Raw genomic sequence first — 21,725 nt, forward strand, 5'->3', positions numbered from 1 at the left:
CCCCTCCCCTCCCTCCCCAACCCCTCCCCTGTATATCCTCATTTAAAGGCACTACATCACCACAGTAATTCACCCTAAGCTAACTTACGTCTTTACACATTTTTTTATCATAAATTGGCCCGAAATACATTATTCTTCGTGGTGGTAGTAGTAGTGTTAGCGGACTCTTGATATGCCTCGTGGTTTTTCCAGTTCATCTCTTCAACATTCACACCTCCATTCGTACAACAGGTGATTTTTGTTATTTATTAATATATATTTATTTTATCACTGGTAGAGGTTAATATAACGCCTGTGTGGGGGAGTGTTGGAGGAAAGATAACAGGAGTGGGGGAGAAATTGAGGGAGATTGAGGGGGGGGCAGGAGGAGGAGGAGGAGGAGGGGTTAAGAAAAGAGAATAAGGAAAGGATTAAGAACAGGGAGGAAAGGAGAGATGATGGAGAAACAGAAGGGAGGCGATGCAAAGGGGAATAAACCCACTCAGACAAGGGTTGGAAAGGGTTAGCTCATTATGCATACTAACCCTTTGACAACCAGTGTACTCACCTGCTTAATGGCGTCGGCAAGGAGTCCTCACTACCCTATTACCTGAGAGACTTTTTGGGCATCTCTCCCCTCCCTCCCTCCCTCCCTCCCTCCCTCCCTCCCTCTCTCCAGGGTACACAGGGAGGTAGGTTGAGGGCGTTGATGTTTACAGAAGCAATACCTACTGTCTTGTTTAACGAGACCATTCTTCTCTCGGATCACCTGAAGATTAGTTCCTCTCCTTCAGGTTTATTTATCACCCTAGTTACCACTGTTAACCTTATTTGAGCTATTCCTAACCTACCCTACCCTAACCTACCCTACCCTAACCTAACCTAACCTACCCTACCCTACCCTACCCTAACCTACCCTAACCTAACTAACTCCAGTACACAAGATGTAGCTGCTGTGTTGGTAAGACTTTTGTGTGTGTGTGTGTGTGTGTGTGTGTGTGTGTGTGTGTGTGTGTGTGTGTGTGTGTGTGTGTGTGTGTGTGTGTGTGTGTGTGTGTGTGTGTGTGTGTTCTCTCACTATCTCTCTCATCCTTACCCCTCCCGCCGCCTCCTTATCACTTACATTAGTGGAGAATTTATCTGTAAATATTGCTGAGAAATATTTAAAGCTGGGAAAGATGCAGCTTGAAAAGAAAACTGTGGAGGACATTGTGAACATGAGGAAGATTCATGTAAGCTTGTCAGGCATTACAGCTTGATCGTCATTATCTTTATATGGAAACATTAGCTCATAAAAACGACTCATAAACCTGTGTTTTTTTTAATCTTGTTTTTACTGTAGTGATGATTAATACTCTTTTGTTTTTACAGGTGTGTGGAGGTGTCGATGCTGAGGCGTAGGAACGTAGGTAGACCCGAGTTACCTGATTGTATCTAGTTATGAACGTGATTTATACAGGTATGAGGTATAAGAAATTTTTTTTGGGCCAGGAAGACGAATTATAGTCAGGTAGCCTTTATAGACAGGAGCTGAAGATTAGTCACCCTAGCTTCTTTTACCTGATTGAACATCCTAACGCTATTTGGCTTAGGTTAGGTTCTTATGAATTGATATGTGTCGTGTCTCTTGAGGGTTGGTGACTTATATTAGTCATAGTGGTGTTTTGACGCCATTTTTTGTTATTATCGTATGTTATGGCTAAATTATTCAGGTAGAAACGTTCTCTTAATGATAGAACCTTTGAGAATCTATCTTTGTCGTGAGTTCAGACTCTTAAGATGCTTTCCCTAACCTAACCTAACCTAACCTAACCTAACCTAACCTAACCTAACCTAACCTAACCTAACCCCCCCCCTTCCTCAGGTAGCATTATGGTGTTTAATAATCAGGTGAAATAAGCTGCAGGTGTTTTAATTATCAGGTAATCCCCGTTATGCTATGTAGTGACAATTGTTGTTGACTTGTCGTGAGAGATTGAGATTATAATTTACACAGTATTAAGAGTATTGACTTAGATGATACGTTTGATAACTCTCTCTCTCTCTCTCTACCACTTTTTGGATCACAGTGTTTAAACAGGGTGGAAGAGGACAGTGGATTGTGTTGTGTCTAACTATTTGTTGAACATATTCTGAAACTTGACACTAGGGAATAGACGTCATCGTGCTGGTGGGAAAAGTTGGCGCGTTCTCTGGTTTTGGCGCGGATTAAGTGACAATTTTTAGCCCCTCGGTTTCATTTGGCGTTGAATTTTGGCGCCACAGATAGTAAATTCTTGAATATTTGGCGCTTTAGTCGCGAATTCGAGGAAAAAAAATAGCACTATCTTGTCTGAGAGTTGGCGCCATGACTGTGCTTTTGTGAATATGGAATGACTTTGAGACTTTAATGAGAAAAAACTGTTGGTGTGTGTGTGTGTGTGTGTGTGTGTGTGTGTGTGTGTGTGTGTGTGTGTGTGTGATCACCTGCCCTGAGAGTCGCTGACATAATGTTTACCTCTGACGTCATTATAGAGGGAGGGGGGTGGAGGAAAGATGCTAAGAAAGGGGGGTAGGAGGGGGGTACAGATCAAATCCCCCCCCCTGTAGCCATTACTATCAGGGCCCGTTAGAATAAGGGCCCATTAGGATTTGGGGCCCCATTTAATCCCTTTAATTGAAGACTCTGAGGACGCACCACCACTGGGGAAAATGACGTCAGGACTGGACAGAGTTGCGTCACTCGGGTGTTACGAGAAACACAGACTATAGGAATGCTTGAGAATCCGACCTGTGTGTGTGTGTGTGTGTGTGTGTGTGTGTGTGTGTGTGTGTGTGTGTGTGTGTGTGTGTGTCAGAAGGTCACACTGTTGAGTTTAACTTGACCCCTGGGGTGTTGATGATCGTCATGGTGGGGAGAGGTTAGGAGGAATCTACCACAGTTTGCCACTACCACTACACTTCCTTATGTAGAGTCTGTGTGTATGTTTGTATATATGTTTATGTATGTATGTGTGTATAAATTGTATGATTTTATATATATGCCTTTGTATATATATATGTATAGCTGTTTATGAAAGCTCTCTATTCATATCTGACTTTGTATGTACAGTGCCTTTATATACACCTGTCTGTATATATCTATCATTGTTCGCCTCTAGTTATATATATCTTCATTTATATACAATTTTCAACACGCAATAGCTTATTTTACCATTATGATGTGGTGGGTTAGATAATAATAATCATAATCGTAAATAATAATAATGATGATGATGGCGAATACTTTGGCGAATATTTTAAGATGTAAACAAGATAGTGTTGCCAAATTCCACCGCTAGATGTCACGTCAGTAAACAACTAGGGGATACGAACTTACACTATATATATTTTTGTTGTGATAACTTTTACAACAAAATAGAGTAACATTCTTGAAATATTTGTGTAAAGTAGTGATCTATTATTATCAAAAGGCTAATAAATTGTAGATAAATAGATAATGATGTGGAACGAAGTATATGCGATAATTTGTAAAGGGTGAAGTGAGTTGATATACATAAGCTCTTAGTGTTCGTGACTCAAGTGAAGTTTATAAAGGGAAAGATATATTTTTTTACTATATACAACGCGATGCTTATAACGATATATTTTTGTTGTGTAAAAGATATACAAACGAGGCTGTATTTTTCACTGCTCGAGGCGTTAATAAAGAATCTAATTTATTTTGTCATACACGAGAGATTTATAAACAATCATTGAGTAAACAAAGGCGAGGGAGGTAAACACACTGGGGAAAATAAACAAATGAAGAACGACGAGGCTAACGCAAGTGGACACCTGCCACCCCTTGCCCCTGGCCTACCACCACCCCCTGCCCCTGGCCTACCACGTCCTCCTTCGGGCCTACCACCACCCCCTGCCCCTGGCCTACCACCCCTTGCCCCTGGCCTACCACGTCCTCCTTCGGGCCTACCACCACCCCCTGCCCCTGGCCTACCACCCCTTGCCCCTGGCCTACCACTAGTCCCTTGCCCTTGGCCTACCACCCCCTGCCCCTAATGGTTCAGACCCCATGACAACTACCTGGTGACACCCTAATGACCCAGACTATAGCATGAACAGATACTTAAGGATATTGTAGGATACTTAAGGATATTGTAGGATAGTTAAGGATATTGTAGGATAGTTAAGGATATTGTAGGATAGTTAAGGATGTTGTAGGATAGTTAAGGATATTGTAGGATAGTTAAGGATGTTGTAGGATAGTTAAGGATATTGTAGGATAGTTAAGGATATTGTAGGATAGTTAAGGATATTGTAGGATAGTTAAGGATATTGTAGGATAGTTAAGGATATTGTAGGATAGTTAAGGATGTTGTAGGATAGTTAAGGATATTGTAGGATAGTTAAGGATATTGTAGGATAGTTAAGGATATTGTAGGATAGTTAAGGATGTTGTAGGATAGTTAAGGATATTGTAGGATAGTTAAGGATATTGTAGGATAGTTAAGGATATTGTAGGATGAGTTAGGGACATTTGAGACCGTAGAGAGATACTGTTAGGACATTAGTTGGAGCTCCACTAGTACCAAGGGCTTAGATAAGACATATCCAGGTTAGACTAGGGTAGACATACGTCGTTAGGCTCGGCTAGGCACCAGGCTCAGCTAGGCACCAGGCTCAGCTAGGCACCAGGCTCAGCTAGGCACCAGGCTCAGCTAGGCACCAGGCTCAGCTAGGCACCAGGCTCTCAACTAGGGCACCAGGCTCAGCTAGGCACCAGCTCAGCTAGGCACCAGGCTCAGCCAGGCACCAGGCTCAACTAGCACCAGGCTCAACTAGGGCACCAGGTTCAGCTAGGCACCAGGCCTGGGCCAGGCACCAGGCTCAGCTAGGCACCAGGCTCAGCTAGGCACCAGGCCTGCCAGGCACCAGGCTCAAAGGCTAGGCACCAGGCTCAATTCAGGCACCAGGCTCAATCTTAGGCACTCAGGCTCAGTTAGCACCAGGCCTGGCTAGGCACCAGGCTTGGCTAGGGACCAGGCTCAGCTAGGCACCAGGCTCAACTAGGCACCAGGCTTGGCTAGGGACCAGGCTCGTCTAGGCACCAGGCTCAGCTAGGCACCAGGCTCAGCTAGGCACCAGGCTCAGCTAGGCACCAGGCTCAGCTAGGCACCAGGCTCAGCTAGGAGGAACACTCACACCATCTTGACTCCAGCCATTACTACAGAGTATTTTTTACACGAGTTGAGGAATTGTGGCGTGAAATTACCCAAGTAAATGATGCGGTGTAGGTGGTGCTTCCCGGGGTGCTGCTGGCCATGAGGAGGAGGCGGGGGAGGTGAGGAAGGAAGAGGAGGAGGAGTGGAGGGGAGGGGAGAAGGAAGAGGAGGAAGGATGGAGGGGAGAAGGAAGAGGAGGAGGAAGAAGGGGTGGTGGGGAGAAGGAAAGAAGAGAAGGAAAACGAAGTATCGGGGTAGAAGGTGGAGGAGGAGGAGAAGCTTGGGAGTGAAAGAAAGAAAGAAAATAGAATGACAGCAACAGTGACAAGGAAAAAAAAAAGGAGTTTCCCGTCAAAATTAAGCTGCTTATGTTAGGTTACATCAAGTGCTTTCAAGTAATCTTGGGATGATGTCTTTAAGTTTTATGATTTACAGAAATACGTCGCTAAATTGAAAGCTCAACTTTTACTAGATACGTTCACTTAACACATCAGTTAGGAGAGCAAATTAACACTGAGACTCTACCTTAACTAGATACGTTCACTTAACACACCAGTTAGGAGACAAAAATTAATAGAAGTTTTATGCGTTTTAACCCTGACGAGGAAACGCTGCTCCCATGACAAGGTTAGTGTGTGTGTGTTGCTCCCAGCTGTATGTGCATATGTGTGTGGTCTCCAGCTGTGTGTATGTGTGTGTGTGTGTGTGTGTGTGTGTGTGTGTGTGTGTGTGTGTGTGTGTGTGTGTGTGTGTGTGTGTGTGTGTGTGTGTGTGTGTGTGTGTGTGTGTGTGTGTGTGTGTGTGTGTGTGTGTGTGTGTGTGTGTGTGTGTGTGTGTGTGTGTGTGTGTGTGTGTGTGTGTGTGTGTGTGTGTGTGTGTGTGTGTGTGTGTGTGTGTGTGTGTGTGTGTGTGTGTGTGTGTGTGTGTGTGTGTGTGTGTGTGTGTTTAATCGCTGGAGGAGGAGATGAATGTTGACACCCTCACCAAACATTCACACTTAACATTATCCATCACTCAAGTGTCGTCTTAGGCTTGGCTATTGATCTGCCCTTCCTCTGACCTCACCACCATTGACCTTGTTTTTAGAGCTGAAGTTTTCCTCATTTAAGGTCACCTGGAGGATGTTAAATTATGTATCATGTTAAAGTAAAGTTTCTCTCTAACTTTTAATGCTATTTTGTACACCATAATTACTGTTTGTTTTATTTACGTGGCATTAAACGTAGAGTCTCAGTGCAGTTTTGACGTCATTTAAAACGTCATACACTCTACTTTTATGTTACGTTTTTGTATCTTAGTTAACGTAGAGTCTCGGTGCAGTTTTGACGTCATTTAAAACGTCATACACTCTACTTTTATGTTACGTTTTTGTGTCTTAGTTAACGTAGAGTCTCGGTGCAGTTTTGACGTCATTTAAAACGTCATACACTCTACTTTTATGTTACGTTTTTGTGTCTTAGTTAACGTAGAGTCTCGGTGCAGTTTTGACGTCATTTAAAACGTAATACACTCTACTTTTATGTTACGTTTTTGTGTCTTAGTTAACGTAGAGTCTCGGTGCAGTTTTGACGTCATTTAAAACGTAATACACTCTACTTTTATGTTACGTTTTTGTGTCTTAGTTAACGTAGAGTCTTTCGGTACAGTTTGACGTCATTTAAAACGTAATACACTCTACTTTTATGTTACGTTTTTGTGTCTTAGTTAACGTAGAGTCTCAGTGCAGTTTTGACGTCATTTAAAACGTCATACACTCTACTTTTATGTTACGTTTTTGTGTCTTAGTTAACGTAGAGTCTCGGTACAGTTTTGACGTCATTTATGTTACTTCTCATCATTCCTTTTGATTTTGGTGTCATAGCCAGTGTCATAGTATGGATGTGTCATGGCATTGTGTCATGGTACAAATCCAGGACAGTTCACACTTGGCCTTAACGAGGAGTTGGCATTTTATGGCATCAATTTGAATGTTAATGGAGACGATAATACTGCAGTAGTGGTTCATAGTGAGTCTGTCTGTCTGTCTGTCTGTCTGTCTGTCTGTCTGTCTGTCTGTCTGTCTGTCTGTCTGTCTGTCTGTCTGTCTCTGTCTTCTACCTGTCTGTTATTGTTGTGATCTGGGGGGGTGTAATGGGGGTGTTGTTGTAGGGAAGGTGATAGACGGGTTGTAGTGTGAGGGGAAGGTGGGGGATAGGGAGTGTGACAGTGTGGGGAGGTGGGAAGGACAGGGAAACAGTGTGGGGAGTGTGGGGTCAGGAGCAGGTGGGGGAGTCAGGACAGGGACAGGACAGTGGGGAGGGGCAGGGACAGTGTGGGGAGGAGGACAGTGGGACAGGTCAGGTGTGTTGGGAGGTCAAGGACAGTGTGGAGGAGGAGGGTGGGAGGAGGGACAGTGTGGGGAGGTCCAAGGCCAAGGACAGTGAGGTGAGGGGGAGGGGAGGGACAGTGGGAGGGAGGGCAGTGTGGGGAGGTCAAGGGCAGTGTGGGGAGGTCAGGGACAGTGTGGGGAGGTCAGGAACAGGGAGGTCAGAGAACAGGTGGGGGAGGTCAGGGACAGTGTGGGGAGGTCAGGGACAGGGGGGGACAGGGGAGGTGAAGGGAGAGGTGGGAGGCCAGGTTCAGTGTTGGGAGGCCAAGGACAGTGTGGGGGAGGTGGGGAGGGGACAGGTGTGGAGGTGTGGGGAGGCTGGCGGACAGAGGTGAGGAGGTCAGGGAGCAGTGTGGGAGGTCAAGGGCAGTGTGGTGGGAGGTCAAGGGCAGTGTGGGGAGGTCAGGGACAGGAAGGTCAGGCAGTGTGGGGAGGCTGGGGACAGTGTGGGGAGGTCAAGGACAGTGTGGGAGGTCAGGAACAGTGTGGGAAGGAGCAGGGACAGTGTGGGGAGGTCAATGGAGAGGGGAGGTCAGGGGACAGTGTGGGAGGTCAAGGACAGTGTGGGGAGGTCAGGACAGTGTGGGAGGTCAGGAACAGTGTGGGAGGTCAAGGACAGTGTGGGAGGAGGTCAGGAACAGGGGAGGTGTGGGACAGTGTCAGGGACAGTGTGGGGAGGTCAAGGACAGGTGGGGAGGCCAGGCCAGGACAGTGTGGGGAGGTCAGGAACAGGTGGGAAGGTCAGGTTCAGTGTGGGGAGGTCAGGAACAGTGTGGGGGAAGGACAGTGTGGGGAGGTCAGGAACAGTGTGGGGGGTCAGGGACAGTGTGTGGGGAGGCTCAGGACAGTGTGAGGAGGACAAGGACAGGGGGGGGAGGACAGGGACAGTGTGGGGAGGTCAAGGACAGTGTGAGGAGGCCGGGAAGGACAGTGTGGGGGAGGACAGGACAGGGGGAGGTCAGGGGACAGTGTGGGGAGGTCAGGGACAGTGTGAGGAGGTCAAGGACAGTGGGGAGGTCAAGAACAGTGTGGGGAGGTCAGGACAGTGTGGGGAGGTCAGGACAGTGTGGAGGGACAGTGTGGGGAGGCCAGGGACAGTGGGGAGGTCAAGGACAGTGGGGAGGCTGGACAAGGGGACAGTGGGGGAGGGAGGTCAAGGACAGTGTGGGAGGTCAGGGACAGTGGGGAGGTCAGGACAGTGGGGAGGTCAAGGAGAGGTGGACAGTGGGGGGAGGCTCAGGGACAGGAGAGGAGGCTGGGACAGGGGAGGACAGGGACAGGTGGGGAGGTCAAGGACAGTGTGGGGAGGTCAGGGACAGTGTGGAGAGTGTGGGGAGGCTGAAGGACAGGTGGGGAGGGAAGGACAGTGTGGGGAGGTCAGGGGACAGTGTGGGGAGGTCAGGGACAGGGTGTGGGGAGGCCAAGGACAGTGTGGGGGGAAGGTCAAGGAGAGTGTGTGGGAGGTCAGGGACAGTGGGGAGGTCAGGGACAGTGTGGGGAGGTCAGGGAGGTGTGGGGAGGGGACAGGGTGTGGGGGGACAGGACAGTGTGGGGACAGGGTGTGGGGGAGGACAGGGGACAGGTGTGGGGAGGTCAAGGACAGTGTGGGGAGTGTCAGGGACAGTGTGGGGGAGGACAGGGACAGTGTGGGGAGGCCAAGGACGGTGTGGGGAGGTCAGGGACAGTGTAGGGGAGGTCAAGGAGAGTGTGGGGAGGTCAAGGACACTGTGGGGGGAGGTCAGGGACAGTGTGGGGAGGTCAAGGACACTGTGGGAGGTCAGGGACAGTGTGGGGAGGTCAGGGCAGTGTGGGAGGTCAAGGAGAGTGGGGAGGACAGGGACAGTGTGGGGAGGTCAGTAGTCATCCTCTGCCTTCCCTGAGTCACTATACCACCTTGAAGAATCTGGTATTGTCCTGACGATACCTAGATACTCTTCACTTAACACACCAGTTAGGAGACCAAATTAACACTGAGACTCTACCTTAACTAGATACCTTCACTTAGCACTCAGTTAGGAGACAAAAATATTCAATTTTGTCTTGTATCTAAAACAAAAGTCTAAGTATTTTCTGATTTATTTGTCGATTAGAAGACTTTTTTTAGCCTTTAAGTTACGAGAGATATTTATTTTATCTGAGAGTTTGTGAGTAACTGTAGCATGATGGACACTTGTAGCGTTACAGTGTTGGGGTGTGTTGAGTCCCCGACCGTACACCCTTAAACCACAAGTAGATTGGCTGGTATTAGATTTGACACACACACACACACACACACACACACACACACACACACACACACACACCCACACACAGTATGTATCAATAAGCTTGAGTGTTTAATCTTTAGGTGAAATAAGCTTGAGTGTTTAATCTTCAGGTAAAATAAGCTTGAGTGTTTAATCTTCAGGTAAAATAAGCTTGAGTGTTTAATCCTTGTAAGCTGACTTATACTATGCCCCAGACGTAGCCGGAGCCGCTGGGTGTACTGTAGGTGGTAACGGTGAACGCGTCTACTAGGGAGGATGGGGAGAGGGGATCGTCTCTGTGTAGTTTCAACGCTGTTTTCGTCATTATCTTGGATGTCTTAGGTAGCCACTACAGCGAGTCTTGATGCTTTATGTAGATAATTAAACTGTAGAACCTTTTAACAGTAGTGGATATAAGGTTCATATTCACTAGTTCACATTCATTAACATTCTGAGTTCAATTTATGTTCACTTGTTAATTATTTCTCCTTACGGTATTTCGGGGGATTGGTTAGGTTAAGTTTGGTTACATTAGATTAGCATTAGGGTAATTAATGATCAGGTAAATTAAGCTGGGTTGGTTAATCCTCAGGTGACAGCCATTTTATACACTCCAGGTATTATTTCAAGTGTCATTTTGTGGACAAGAACGAAAGTTTTGGAGGGAAATTGATATATTAACTTAAGAGAATCCGGGTGTGAGGTTGGTGCCAGGACTCACGCCGTGCCACACACACACAGAGCTGAAGGGAAACAGGATGTGTACAACTGCAGTGGATGACTCACCGGGTCTTCTCAAAACTGTCTTGATGGCAACTAAAGATAAGGGTGCCAGAGTCTCAAAGGTTCTTACGATACTGTTACTCCTCGTTGTTGGACTTAAACTAAAAATAAAACTCACCAATTACGCCCCAAATACCATAAGAGTTTACTAAAGATTCTATAGAGGATATGTTGACGTATCATTAGTTAGGAGACAGAATTAAGGGAGGGACCAGGGTGTACAGTGCATAGACACAGATACACAAGCACTCGACTCTGCAGGTTTCATTAAGTTAAATCACGTCAGAATATCCTTTACTCGTACCCCACTAGCTGCTAGTACTGGTCTGGTGGCTGTATCTGGTGTAATAGCAAGCTAACACGTTCGTCTATGATGAGAATTTTCTTCTTTTAGGTGGCAGAATGTTTTAGAGTTGATGAGAGTCCCAGGCGGACATGTCCTCACGCTTGCAACTCGCCGACACACTTTACGCTTACTTGGGTTTTCTGGTTAGTTAACTACGTTTAGTTGTGCGGTGTTCTTCCCAAAAGTGTAACTAACCCACGTGCACCACCGCTGGCTGTTCCGGGAGTTGAACCTCTTTCATCTATACAACTTTTGGTCTGTAACGATACTTATATTGTTGTTCTTTTTCGCCGCTGATTTTTGTTTTTCTTCATAAAAGGCAGAAAGTTTATTTTATTTATGTGTGTAATTTTTTTTTCACCAGCCATAATTTAAGAGGGTAATGTCGGTCCCTCGCTAATAATTAGGTGGAGACTTCCGTGGGCGGGGCGACTCAAGATGCTAGATGCTGTGTGTGTGTGGGTGGGTAGTTGGGTGGGCGGCAAAGTCCTTGTGACCAGGAGGGAAGGTCGTGTGTCTGTCTGGGGCAGTAGGGCGGGGCTGGGTGTACGGTGGTGGGTGGATAGGGGGGGCAGAGGGCAGGGCAGGGTGGACAGGTGGGTGGAGGGGGGCAGGTTGCATATATAATTACATCTGTAAGTGGATTATTTACTCCAGTGTCGTGAACATTACGTCTACGAGTCCTTGAGTTAATATCTGAGTGATACTTGTGTAGCCCTTCACCAGAGAGAGAGAGAGAGAGAGAGAGAGAGAGAGAGAGAGAGAGAGAGAGTATCCAGGGGCCGCCGTCGGGTCTCCCTCTAATGCCCTTGAGTTGAATGTTCTCATAATCCTAACCTAAACTACTGGGTCTGGATTCTCAGCTTCTCGGAGATACTTCACATTAAATGACTCTAAATCCTAACTAAAACCGTGTGATTCTTAGATTATCACAGATTCTTACGTTAAATGACCCCAGAACCCTAACCAAAATCATGTGTCTAGATTATCACAGATTTTTACGGTAAATGGCCACAGAATCTTGACTTTAGTCCCTTGGTGTATAGGCCCAAAGGTATCCCACGTTAAATGGCCAATGAAGTCAAGATGTCGTATGTAAAACTCCATGGACGGTGAAGTGTGTGTCAGGTGAAGTGTGTGTCAGGTGAAGTGTGTGTCAGGTGAAGTGTGTGTCAGGTAGATCAGGTAGACTTCTCATTAACTAACATAAACACGAATCTTTTTCAATCTTGTGGAGTCTATTAGTTCCCTTTACATGTCAACTCTCTCGAATAGCTGGTTGGGTCCTATTAGGTCTTGGGGTCCTATTGGGTCTTGGGGTCCTATTGGGTCTTGGGGTCCTATTAGGTCTTGGGGGTTCTATTGGGTCTTGGGGTCCTATTAGGTCTTGGGGTCCTATTGGGTCTTGGGGTCCTATTGGGTCTTGGGGTCCTATTAGGTCTTGGGGGTTCTATTGGGTCTTGGGGTCCTATTAGGTCTTGGGGTCCTATTGGGTCTTGGGGGTTCTATTAGGTCTTGGGGTCCTATTAGGTCTTGGGGTCCTATTAGGTCTTGGGGTTCTATTAGGTCTTGGGGTCCCATTATGTCTGCGGGGCCCATTAGGACAAGGGTCCATTTAACCTGTCAACATAATTCCTTTTTTTGTTGACAAGTACTCATGTGGAAGTTAATCTTGCTATTCAGAGTGTTGTCAGGGTCCACACACACACACACACACACACACACACACACACACACACTTTGAAGAGGTCCTGTTGACTCATTTAAAACAGAGACGCAACTTCCCGTTATATCTCCACCATGTATAAACAGTCATCATAACTCCTGTTTAATCCGTTCAAAAGACACACTGTATCCTGTTAACGCCCATCGTTTATAAACAGTACTGGGGAGCCTGTGTTAACTCCTTTAAACAGACGTGATATAAGAGACTAAGGAACTGTTAACTGGGTCAAGAGTCTTTATTTAACTTTGTGAGACTTGTATTGCTTTAGCCAGCTCACCATCACAGCTGTGTGTGTGTGTGTGTGTGTGTGTGTGTGTGTGTGTGTGATATCTGGTAGTGCTTAGGTCGTGTAGTGTAGGATAATTCAGGATATAATGTTCAATCCTACAGTTCATCCTATAGTCTAGCATACCTGTACACTAATTGAAGGTCTCAGGTGTAATTCACAAAAAATAATGCATAACTAAATTTTGAATTAATCCAGGAAATTAAAATGTGTTTGTAGTGATTAATTATCTCATTAAAAAGTTTTAAGTGACGTTTCATATAACTGTAGTCCCGGATAATGTTCATACGTGTTTTTAATGATTCTTACTGTAGACTCTTCCGGGTGTATGGTCAATCTTTCCCGCCACCCCACCACACTACACTAACGCCGCTATGATGAGAACGAATATGGGTTAAGTCACATCAACAACCTATCCTATCCTATCCTATCCTCTCCTATCAAACACTCGGGGTCACCATTAGTAACTCCCACAGTCACGGAGATGAAGTTTCACCCAGAGATTAAGATATTGCAGCTGTGGCGAAGCGTCCCTCAAGCGACCTCCTCAGTTGACCCCCTCCCACACCCACCTAACCCACTCCCCCACCACATCTCTACCCCCAACCAACCCCCACCACACCCCAACAATCCCACCACATCCCAGTAAAGGTCACCAGTACGATATTAATCCCAAATATCACGAGGTTATTGGTGAATTGAACCTCTGGTGTATGTCTGGGTGGTGAGTAGGTGGGTGGTGGTGAGGAGGGTTAGTGGGTGCGTGAGTGTGGGTGGATGTGGGAATGAGTGAGTGGTGGTGGGTGTAGGATGGTTGTAGGAGGGGGGGGGAGGAAGTATAGATGGGTAGGAGAGGAGGAAAGGTAGTGGTGGGGGGGGTGGGGGTAGGATGGAACATGTTTGGATGGTTGTGTGGGTGTGCTTGTTGTCATAGAGGGCGGAGGAGGAGGAGGAGGAAGGGTGTTGTTCGTGATTATAGGGTGGAGTGTGGAGGAGTTCATTGGGTGTAAGGTGGAGGGTGCTATGGGTGGAGGATAGCAAAGGGGAGGAGGGTGGGTGGAGTATAATGTGGTTAGTGGAGGTAGGAAAAGGGTGGAGGAAGAATGTGGAGGGATGCGAAAGAAGGGTGGAGGCACATTTAGACGGGGTGGACGTAAAAAAAATAGACAGGGTAGGTGTAATAGGTGGGCGGGGTGGGCTTAAGAGGTGGGTAGGGGTGGGCGTGAGGTGAATTAACATGACAATAGAGAGAATGAAAATCTCTTCATATCAAAGGTCACTATAGCAGGTCTTAGGGTACGTCCAGGGAGGGAGGGGGACAGGGAGAGGGGAGAGGGTGAGAGGGGGACGAGGGGAGGGTGAGAGGGGTGAGAGGGGGACGGGGAGAGGGTGAGAGGGGTGAGAGGATTAGCTTGAGGGGGGATGAGGCAGGGAGGAGATGGGGTGAAAAGGTAGAGAGGAAGGATAATGAAGAAAATAAAGAACGAGGAGATAGGGAAGTGAAGAGAGGCAGAATGGGGGAGGAAGGGAGACAAAGATAGACCCAAAACAAAGAATAAGAGACAGACAGACAGACATAAATAATAAAACAAAGAATAAAATATGAGATGAATAAAAGAGAAGGATAAAGAACAGATAATTAGAACCTTGGAGAGTGACAACAAGTGATACTCGACCTTGGACTGGAAGTGATACTCGACCTTAAAGATATTAACCACAACACACAAGTGGGATGATCTACCATAGTAAACAATACCACTACCTCCTCCTCATATCTCTCTCTCTCTCTGTCTCTCTCATCCTCATATCTCTCTCTCTGTCTCTCTCATTGACCTATTTATCTCCCACCATCTCTTTCAGTTGTTTACTTTTCTACAGCATCTTTCAGTCTCTCATATGACGTCCATTGTTGAGCTTTCCATTGCACAAAAGACCCTACTTGACCAGATGTTTCTTTGCAATGTCACTTTCTTGTTTCGTTGTGTTCTCCACCTTGTCATCTTTTACCTGACTATTGACCCTCATTGTGTGTCAGTGATGCAATTGCAATATCTTCCTGCATTGTGTAGTCACTTGTGTATTTTGCGACATCTCCCTGCGCTGTGTGCATTATGCAGTTGCAATACCTTCCTTGCATTGTCGCTTATTCAATTGCAATACCTCCTGTGCATTTCCCCCTGCATTGGGTATTAGACGCGTACTATCGACTGATCATACTTAGGTCCTGTTGCTATTGCTGCTGGGATGGGATGGGATGGGATGGGATGGGATGGGATGGGGTGTGGTGTAACTATTACCAGAGGTTGATGGGGGTTGAATGCAACTGCTGCGTTAAGATGTACACCGTGTCTTAGTGTAATATGAACCCCTATTGTTGGCTGGGACGATGTGGGGATAACACCTTAGAGTCCACAGGTGTTGTATCCAGGTGGTGTGTGGGGAGGAGGTCGTGATACTGGTGGGGGTTGGTCAGGATGCTGGTGAGGGGAGTCGTGGTGTGGTCGGTCATGTTCCTGGTGGTAGTGGTGATTGTCGACCGATGAACAATTATCACTAAATGAAATGGGGTCTGTAATTAGGGCCTCAGTCATTAAAACACCCACCTATCGGACCTTAACTTAACCTAACTAAATTATTTGACTTGTGGGTGGACCTATTAAACCAGTCATTAGATGAATTACTATATGACTTGTGTACATAACAGTGTGTGTGATATAAACACAGTTTGGGTAATTTAGGCCTTGTTAATATTATTGGACAACTATATTGAAATGTTCCTAATTTGTGATGCAGATTCTATTGTAGTTGCACATAGCGCCAGTCAACGCCGTATAAATAGTCTCTTTTGCAAATCACACGCGTGGAGGATGGCCAATTGGTGACAGCTAGTAGTGAGGATGTGTAATGATTGTATGTGTTTTATATGTGACTTTAAACCATATGGAACGTATGGTTGTGACAGGTAGAGAGGTAATGGTTGATGAGGAATATTTTGTTTAAAGCCAACGAGAAGAATTTTGGTAATAGTGATCTAGGAGAAAGAAATGTTACTTAGGCATAACACAGGCACCAGGAGAGTGTGTTCAGCTTCACACAGGCACCAGGAGAGTGTGTTCAGCTTCACACAGGCACCAGGAGAGTGTGTTCAGCTTCACACAGGCACCAGGAGAGTGTGTTCAGCTTCACACAGGCACCAGGAGAGTGTGTTCAGCTTCACACAGGCACCAGGAGAGTGTGTTCAGCTTCACACAGGCACCAGGAGAGTGTGTTCAGCTTCACACAGGCACCAGGAGAGTGTGTTCAGCTTCACACAGGCACCAGGAGAGTGTGTTCAGCTTCACACAGGCACCAGGAGAGTGTGTTCAGCTTCACACAGGCACCAGGAGAGTGTGTTCAGCTTCACACAGGCACCAGGAGAGTGTGTTCAGCTTCACACAGGCACCAGGAGAGTGTGTTCAGCTTCACACAGGCACCAGGAGAGTGTGTTCAGCTTCACACAGTCACCAGGAGAGTGTGTTCAGCTTCACACAGGCACCAGGAGAGTGTGTTCAGCTTCACACAGGCACCAGGAGAGTGTGTTCAGCTTCACACAGGCACCAGGAGAGTGTGTTCAGCTTCACACAGGCACCAGGAGAGTGTGTTCATCGTCAATCAAATGATGTCACCCCCCCCCTCCTCGTCCAGAGTGACCAGACGGCCTACATCATGTTCTCCGTCCCTCCCGTCCAGAGTGGTGACATGGGTGATGACAGTAATGATGATAGTGGTGAGGTGACGAGAGTGGTGATGTCATTACCAGCGCCACTGTCACCAGATCATGTCCTCTCGTTTGCTCTTACTTATGCTTGTTTGTTTACTGATGGCGAGTGTTTTGGTGATCTGTCTTTCTCCTCCTCTTAAATTCATGCTTCATATTCCTCCTACTCTTACCCCTCTTCTTCCTCCCCTCTTCTTCCTCTCCTCCCTCTTCTAATATCTTCAACACAAAGATCACGAATCCTCTATAGGTTATCACGATTACCGCGTCGCTTTTGTCTGTTTTCAGCAAAGCCCCAGAGACGCCACCATGAATAAACAAATGAGCATCAGGAGAAGAAATCAAATCCTGTTTCGCGTTATCAGATACTGTATAGGGAATTTATAGTTTTTTAATAGAGTTTTCAAGGCTTATTGGTATCCGTATGTACTCGATATTGTTTTTTTTTTATTTACCTTATAGTTTTCAGCGCTTATGATTTGAATCCTAAATATGGTCTCTCAGGAGTTTTTGTACGTGTATAGGTAATAAATGAATTTACCTGACGAATTGACGAGGAGGGTTCACTTTTGCGAGTTTACTTTGAGAGTTTATTGGTTTACCTAGAGCGTTTTCATCTGCAAAGGCTGACCTGGTGAATTTACCTGCAAAGTTTACCTGGTGATGGAAGTTATGGAATGAGAATGGGCAGTGAAAAGGAATGCCTCAGTGTGGGTTGAAGCCAGGGGTGTAAGGTCCGCTACACACACACACACATACACACACACATCTGGCTCACAAGACACTCGTTACAATACTCAAGGCACTGTACTGTAGTAGTGGCGGTGTTATTAATGATGTTCATGTTAACGGAAGTGCAGAAGAAACGAAACGCGTTCACCAGACAGCCTTCGTCAGCTACCCTGGTCCTCTGTGATGGGTATTCGTCCGTGTGTGTGTGTGTGTGTGTGTGTGTGTGTGTGTAATATATAACCACCAGCAGGAAATTAACCGTGACTCAGTATGGTCGGCGGGGCAGTACAATGTTATCAAGACGGTGTGTGTGTGTGTGTAGTGGGGTAGTTGATTACTATGAATGATGATGATTGGCTGTTGCTCACGTCCACGACTTGCCTGCACGCCTACCACGCTTCTCTCAGGTTAGATCGGGTCGAGTTAGGTTAGGTTAGGTTTGGCCTTCACCTACAACGTCTACTAGTCCACCTATTCCACCTTCGCTCCACATCCCCTCCACATAGTTATACCCTCACCGCCCCTGTTCTCTCCCCCCCCCCCTTTCCTCCCCTCTCCGCACTCTTATTACTGCTGTTATTTATATCCATCATCATCATCCTTCGACTTGCCTCTTGCTCCCCACAACATATTTGATCTTAAGAGGACAATCGGAATTACGCATTTCTGAGAATCCATCCTTGTAGCTTGAATCAGTGCGTCAGTTAGATACGCTTTGTGAGCTTGAAGAGGGAGAGTTAGGTGTGCTGAGAATCTACCGCTGTGTCGTAGGTTCTGTGAGTCTGGTTGTGACTATGATTCAACCTACGTCTATTCCTTGAAGAAATATCTACATGTAGTCGCCAGTTATTGGATCATCTCTCTACTAAATACAACCATTGAAGACTTGTTTTTCTTCTGAATAATAAATTTCTCTCAAGGGATTAGAATTGTTACGTTAATGATTGATAAGACTTTAAGCCCCTAGAAGCCTTAAGGATTAGTGGAGGTTTGATTTAAAAGTTTTGTGAGGGAAAATATTGTGTGTTAATGTCTCCTGAGTGTTGGTGAGGCAGCAGTCTATCAATGAGGCTTTGTGGAGGTGAGGGGGAAGTGTGTGTGTGTGTGTGTGTGTGTGTGTGTGTGTGTGTGCGTGCGTGCCACCAAACCAAACATCACCATCACCCCCCACCTACCACAAACAACCTATACCCCCCCCCCACGCTACCCTACCACATAAGGGTATAGAGAAGGAACTGTGGTAATGACTTCTCGACTTAACAGTAGGTACTCCTGAATGTGCTGCTTAAGGATCTGTTAACCAAAATTTTATATCTTGATTATAACTTGTTCAAATGGCTTTTAGAAAATGTTCAAATGATTTTTAGAATATTTTAATTACTTTTGCAATGCTAATTACTCGCCACTTATGGGTTTTCGAGGTCATTTCTTGGTGCTTGTGTATTATTCTGGATGTACTTAAATAGTTAGGCACATTAAATTTTAGTTCAGAGAGAAAAAGTATTTTTGGCCAAAAATCCTTTAAGGCTATAGACTTACAATTTTTGTCATTTCGGCCAAAAAATGGATTTTGTTCAAAATTTCAGTATAGGTAGTTAACACACCTATACAGCGTGTCTACTGGTCTGGAAAATCTGAAAAAAAAATCAAGGAATTTTATTTTGTCTGGCCAGTAGACACCTTGTTGCAATACACTTCACCTTTATCTCATCTCTCACTTTGCAGGTAGAGAGACCAGTCAGTTAGGAGACCCTTAGATACCTCACTGAGAGAAGGCGTAGGGAGGGGAGGGGGGAGATTAGGGGTCGGGGTGTTGGAGGGGGGTGAGGAGGGGGCCATCCAGTCGTGATCTTCTTTTGGCTATCTAAAAGACCGAAGGCTGTCTGGTACATAGACGTTTGTGTTTGTGTACAGTGCAGACAGGAGACGACTGTCGCCCATCTGTCATTTAGTTATCAGGACTTGAGGAAGATTCATCGTGTGAGTAGGTTGTTCTTCTTCCTCCTCCTCCCCCTTCTTCTCCTACTCTTCTTTACTCTTCTTTTTTATTCCTCTTCTCTTTCCTCCTCCTCCTTCGGTACAGCTTGATAGCATCCACAGTAAAATCTTGACGACTTGTGCAGTGATAAATAATACCAGTGTGACCTTTATGGTAGTCCGTCATCACAATAGATTCACGGCTGTCGGAGTATACGTGTTCCTGGGTCAGTTCTTGCTGGTTAGTACTCAGAAAGGTGTTGCTGGAACTGTAACTTCTTGATACTATATGAGATTGGTGTTGAGAATCCTAGTTTATGATCTCACTCCCTCCCTCACTCTCTCCCTCCTTCCCTCCCTGTCTCCCTCTCTCCCTCCCTCCCTCTCTCCCTCCCTCTCTCCCAGTACCAGAGAACTGACTTGATGAGGTCGCCAGTATTTTATGGGTAATCGTCTGCCAGAAAAGTTTACATAATTTCCTCTTCATCAGATAACTTTACTTTTCTCTTGTGTTATCTTTTGTTAAATCACCTTATTTGGTAACGTGGCCATTTTGTTGTTTTGTTATTGTTTTTGTTTATTTTTTGTGGCGTGAAGGTTACTACATCCTCTTACTTCTTCTCCTCTTTTTTTTTCCTTCTCTTCTTTTTACTCTTTCTCCTCCACCTTTTTCCCTTCATCTTCCTACCTCCTCCTCCTCCTCCTCCCATTTCGTCTTTTCGTTTTTTTTTCTCCTCCGTTTCTTAGTGTTTCTATTCGTTCCTCTTCCTTCTGCTCTTCCCCCCTTCCTCCTCCTCCTCCTCTTCATTACCATTCCATTACACCCGTTCCTTTACCAGTCAGTCAGTCTCCTACTCAGCCAGTCACCCAGTCAGTTAGCAGTAGGCGTGGCAGAAGTGTTGGCGATGGCTCCACCTCCCCTGTATATGGTGGGCGGCTCCAGCTCCAGCCGCCCATAGTAGGAAGGACCCACGCCATTATCCCCCCTCCCCAACCCACCCACCCCCATGGTCGCTTACCTGGGTGTTTACCGTGGGAGTTTGGGTCTTATGTAGGCGGGATGATGTGCTTGCTTGCTTGTGGTGGTGGGGGCAAGATGGGCTATCAGTCACGTGGGGTGTGTGGGTTGGAATCCCCTGTTTGCTTTTGTGTTTTTTTTTTTGTATTGTCTTGTGTAAATAATGAAGTTTCTTGTTGTTGCTCTATTCTCAGTAAATAATAATAATAATAAATAGTTGTATTATCATTTATTATTATTATTATTATATTAAAACAAATAAACACCTAAGTTTAATATATTCACAAACTCATTAAATAACTCAAGTGTCTATATAAAGTGACAAAATGTATTACTGCCAGGTTTAATTTAGTTAGTCCTCTCTATTCTCGCTTGGGAACGTTTTCTTTGTTGGCCAATAAAATGGTTGTGAAATACGTCTTTTACCGCGCCTTGTATGGGGTAGGGGTCAGCCAAGCCTAGGGTCCTGTCACAGATATTCGTAGGGATGGTTTTTTGTCGTTACCTGAGGATGTAAAATGTTCCTAAGAGGTTAATTTGAGGTTAAAATATAAAAGTATGAGAAATATAACATTGAGATTTGGTTAGGTTAGTGTTTGGTTAAGTTGCGTTGGGGTAGGTTAGGTTACACAAAATATGACTGAAAATATTTTGCCTCGCTGACCAACGTACACATTTACTATTTCAGTGCATATATGAATAATTATTAAATGATTTTAGTATCGAAAATAGTTATTTGATTTTGGTGTTTTTATTTAGTGAGCTTTAAGTCTTAATTTTCTTTCACGATAATTGTATTATAAATAAAATCCAACGCCACTCAGTATTCTTTCCCACGTCTCTCTGGCTGGTGAATTAGCCAATCAGAAGCCGTTGTTGTGCTGATCCATACCAGGTGTGTGTGTGTGTGTGTGACTACAGGGAACCAGTTTACCATGGGTCCAGGATCTTGGACAATCTTACGTTAAATTTCTCTCTTAACTTACGGTGATGTGACAAGACATCTAATTGGCTCATCCAATTAGAGACAACGATAACAGGCAAAATGTTGACGAAGTTGAACAGAACATCACTAACTAGAGACGTTCTCTCTTCCTGTGTGAGGGAGAAGAAAAACGAGTATCTAAGAATCAGAGTCGGGAATGCGTCAAGTTAACTGCCTGCAATTTTTCAGCACAAGGCAGTGCTTGGAGCTTAATTTCGTGTCGTGAGTGCTTGCTTGCCTTCAGGGCCGGATGGTGGAGGGAGGGAGGGCAAGGGTGGTGTCGGATTGATCCTGATGACGTCACAGGCGCCACTGGTGAAC

The 21,725-nt window shown here is 45.7% G+C and overlaps 1 protein-coding gene across 1 annotated transcript in view; it reads left to right on the forward strand.

Moving 5' to 3' along the window:
• Positions 1–1,157: 1,157 nt before the first annotated feature.
• The window catches only part of LOC121869478 (exostosin-1-like), a 40,727-nt gene continuing 20,159 nt past the window's right edge, over positions 1,158–21,725 (forward strand). The window contains exons 1-2 of the mRNA XM_042370831.1: positions 1,158–1,211; positions 16,002–16,762. Of these exons, the coding sequence (XP_042226765.1) occupies positions 1,158–1,211; positions 16,002–16,762 (815 nt within the window). The remainder of the gene's footprint in view (positions 1,212–16,001; positions 16,763–21,725) is intronic.

The sequence above is a fragment of the Homarus americanus genome, unplaced genomic scaffold (assembly GCF_018991925.1).
Source record: "Homarus americanus isolate GMGI-L3 unplaced genomic scaffold, GMGI_Hamer_2.0 scaffold23578, whole genome shotgun sequence".
In the NCBI taxonomy this organism is placed as follows: Eukaryota; Metazoa; Arthropoda; class Malacostraca; order Decapoda; family Nephropidae; genus Homarus; species Homarus americanus.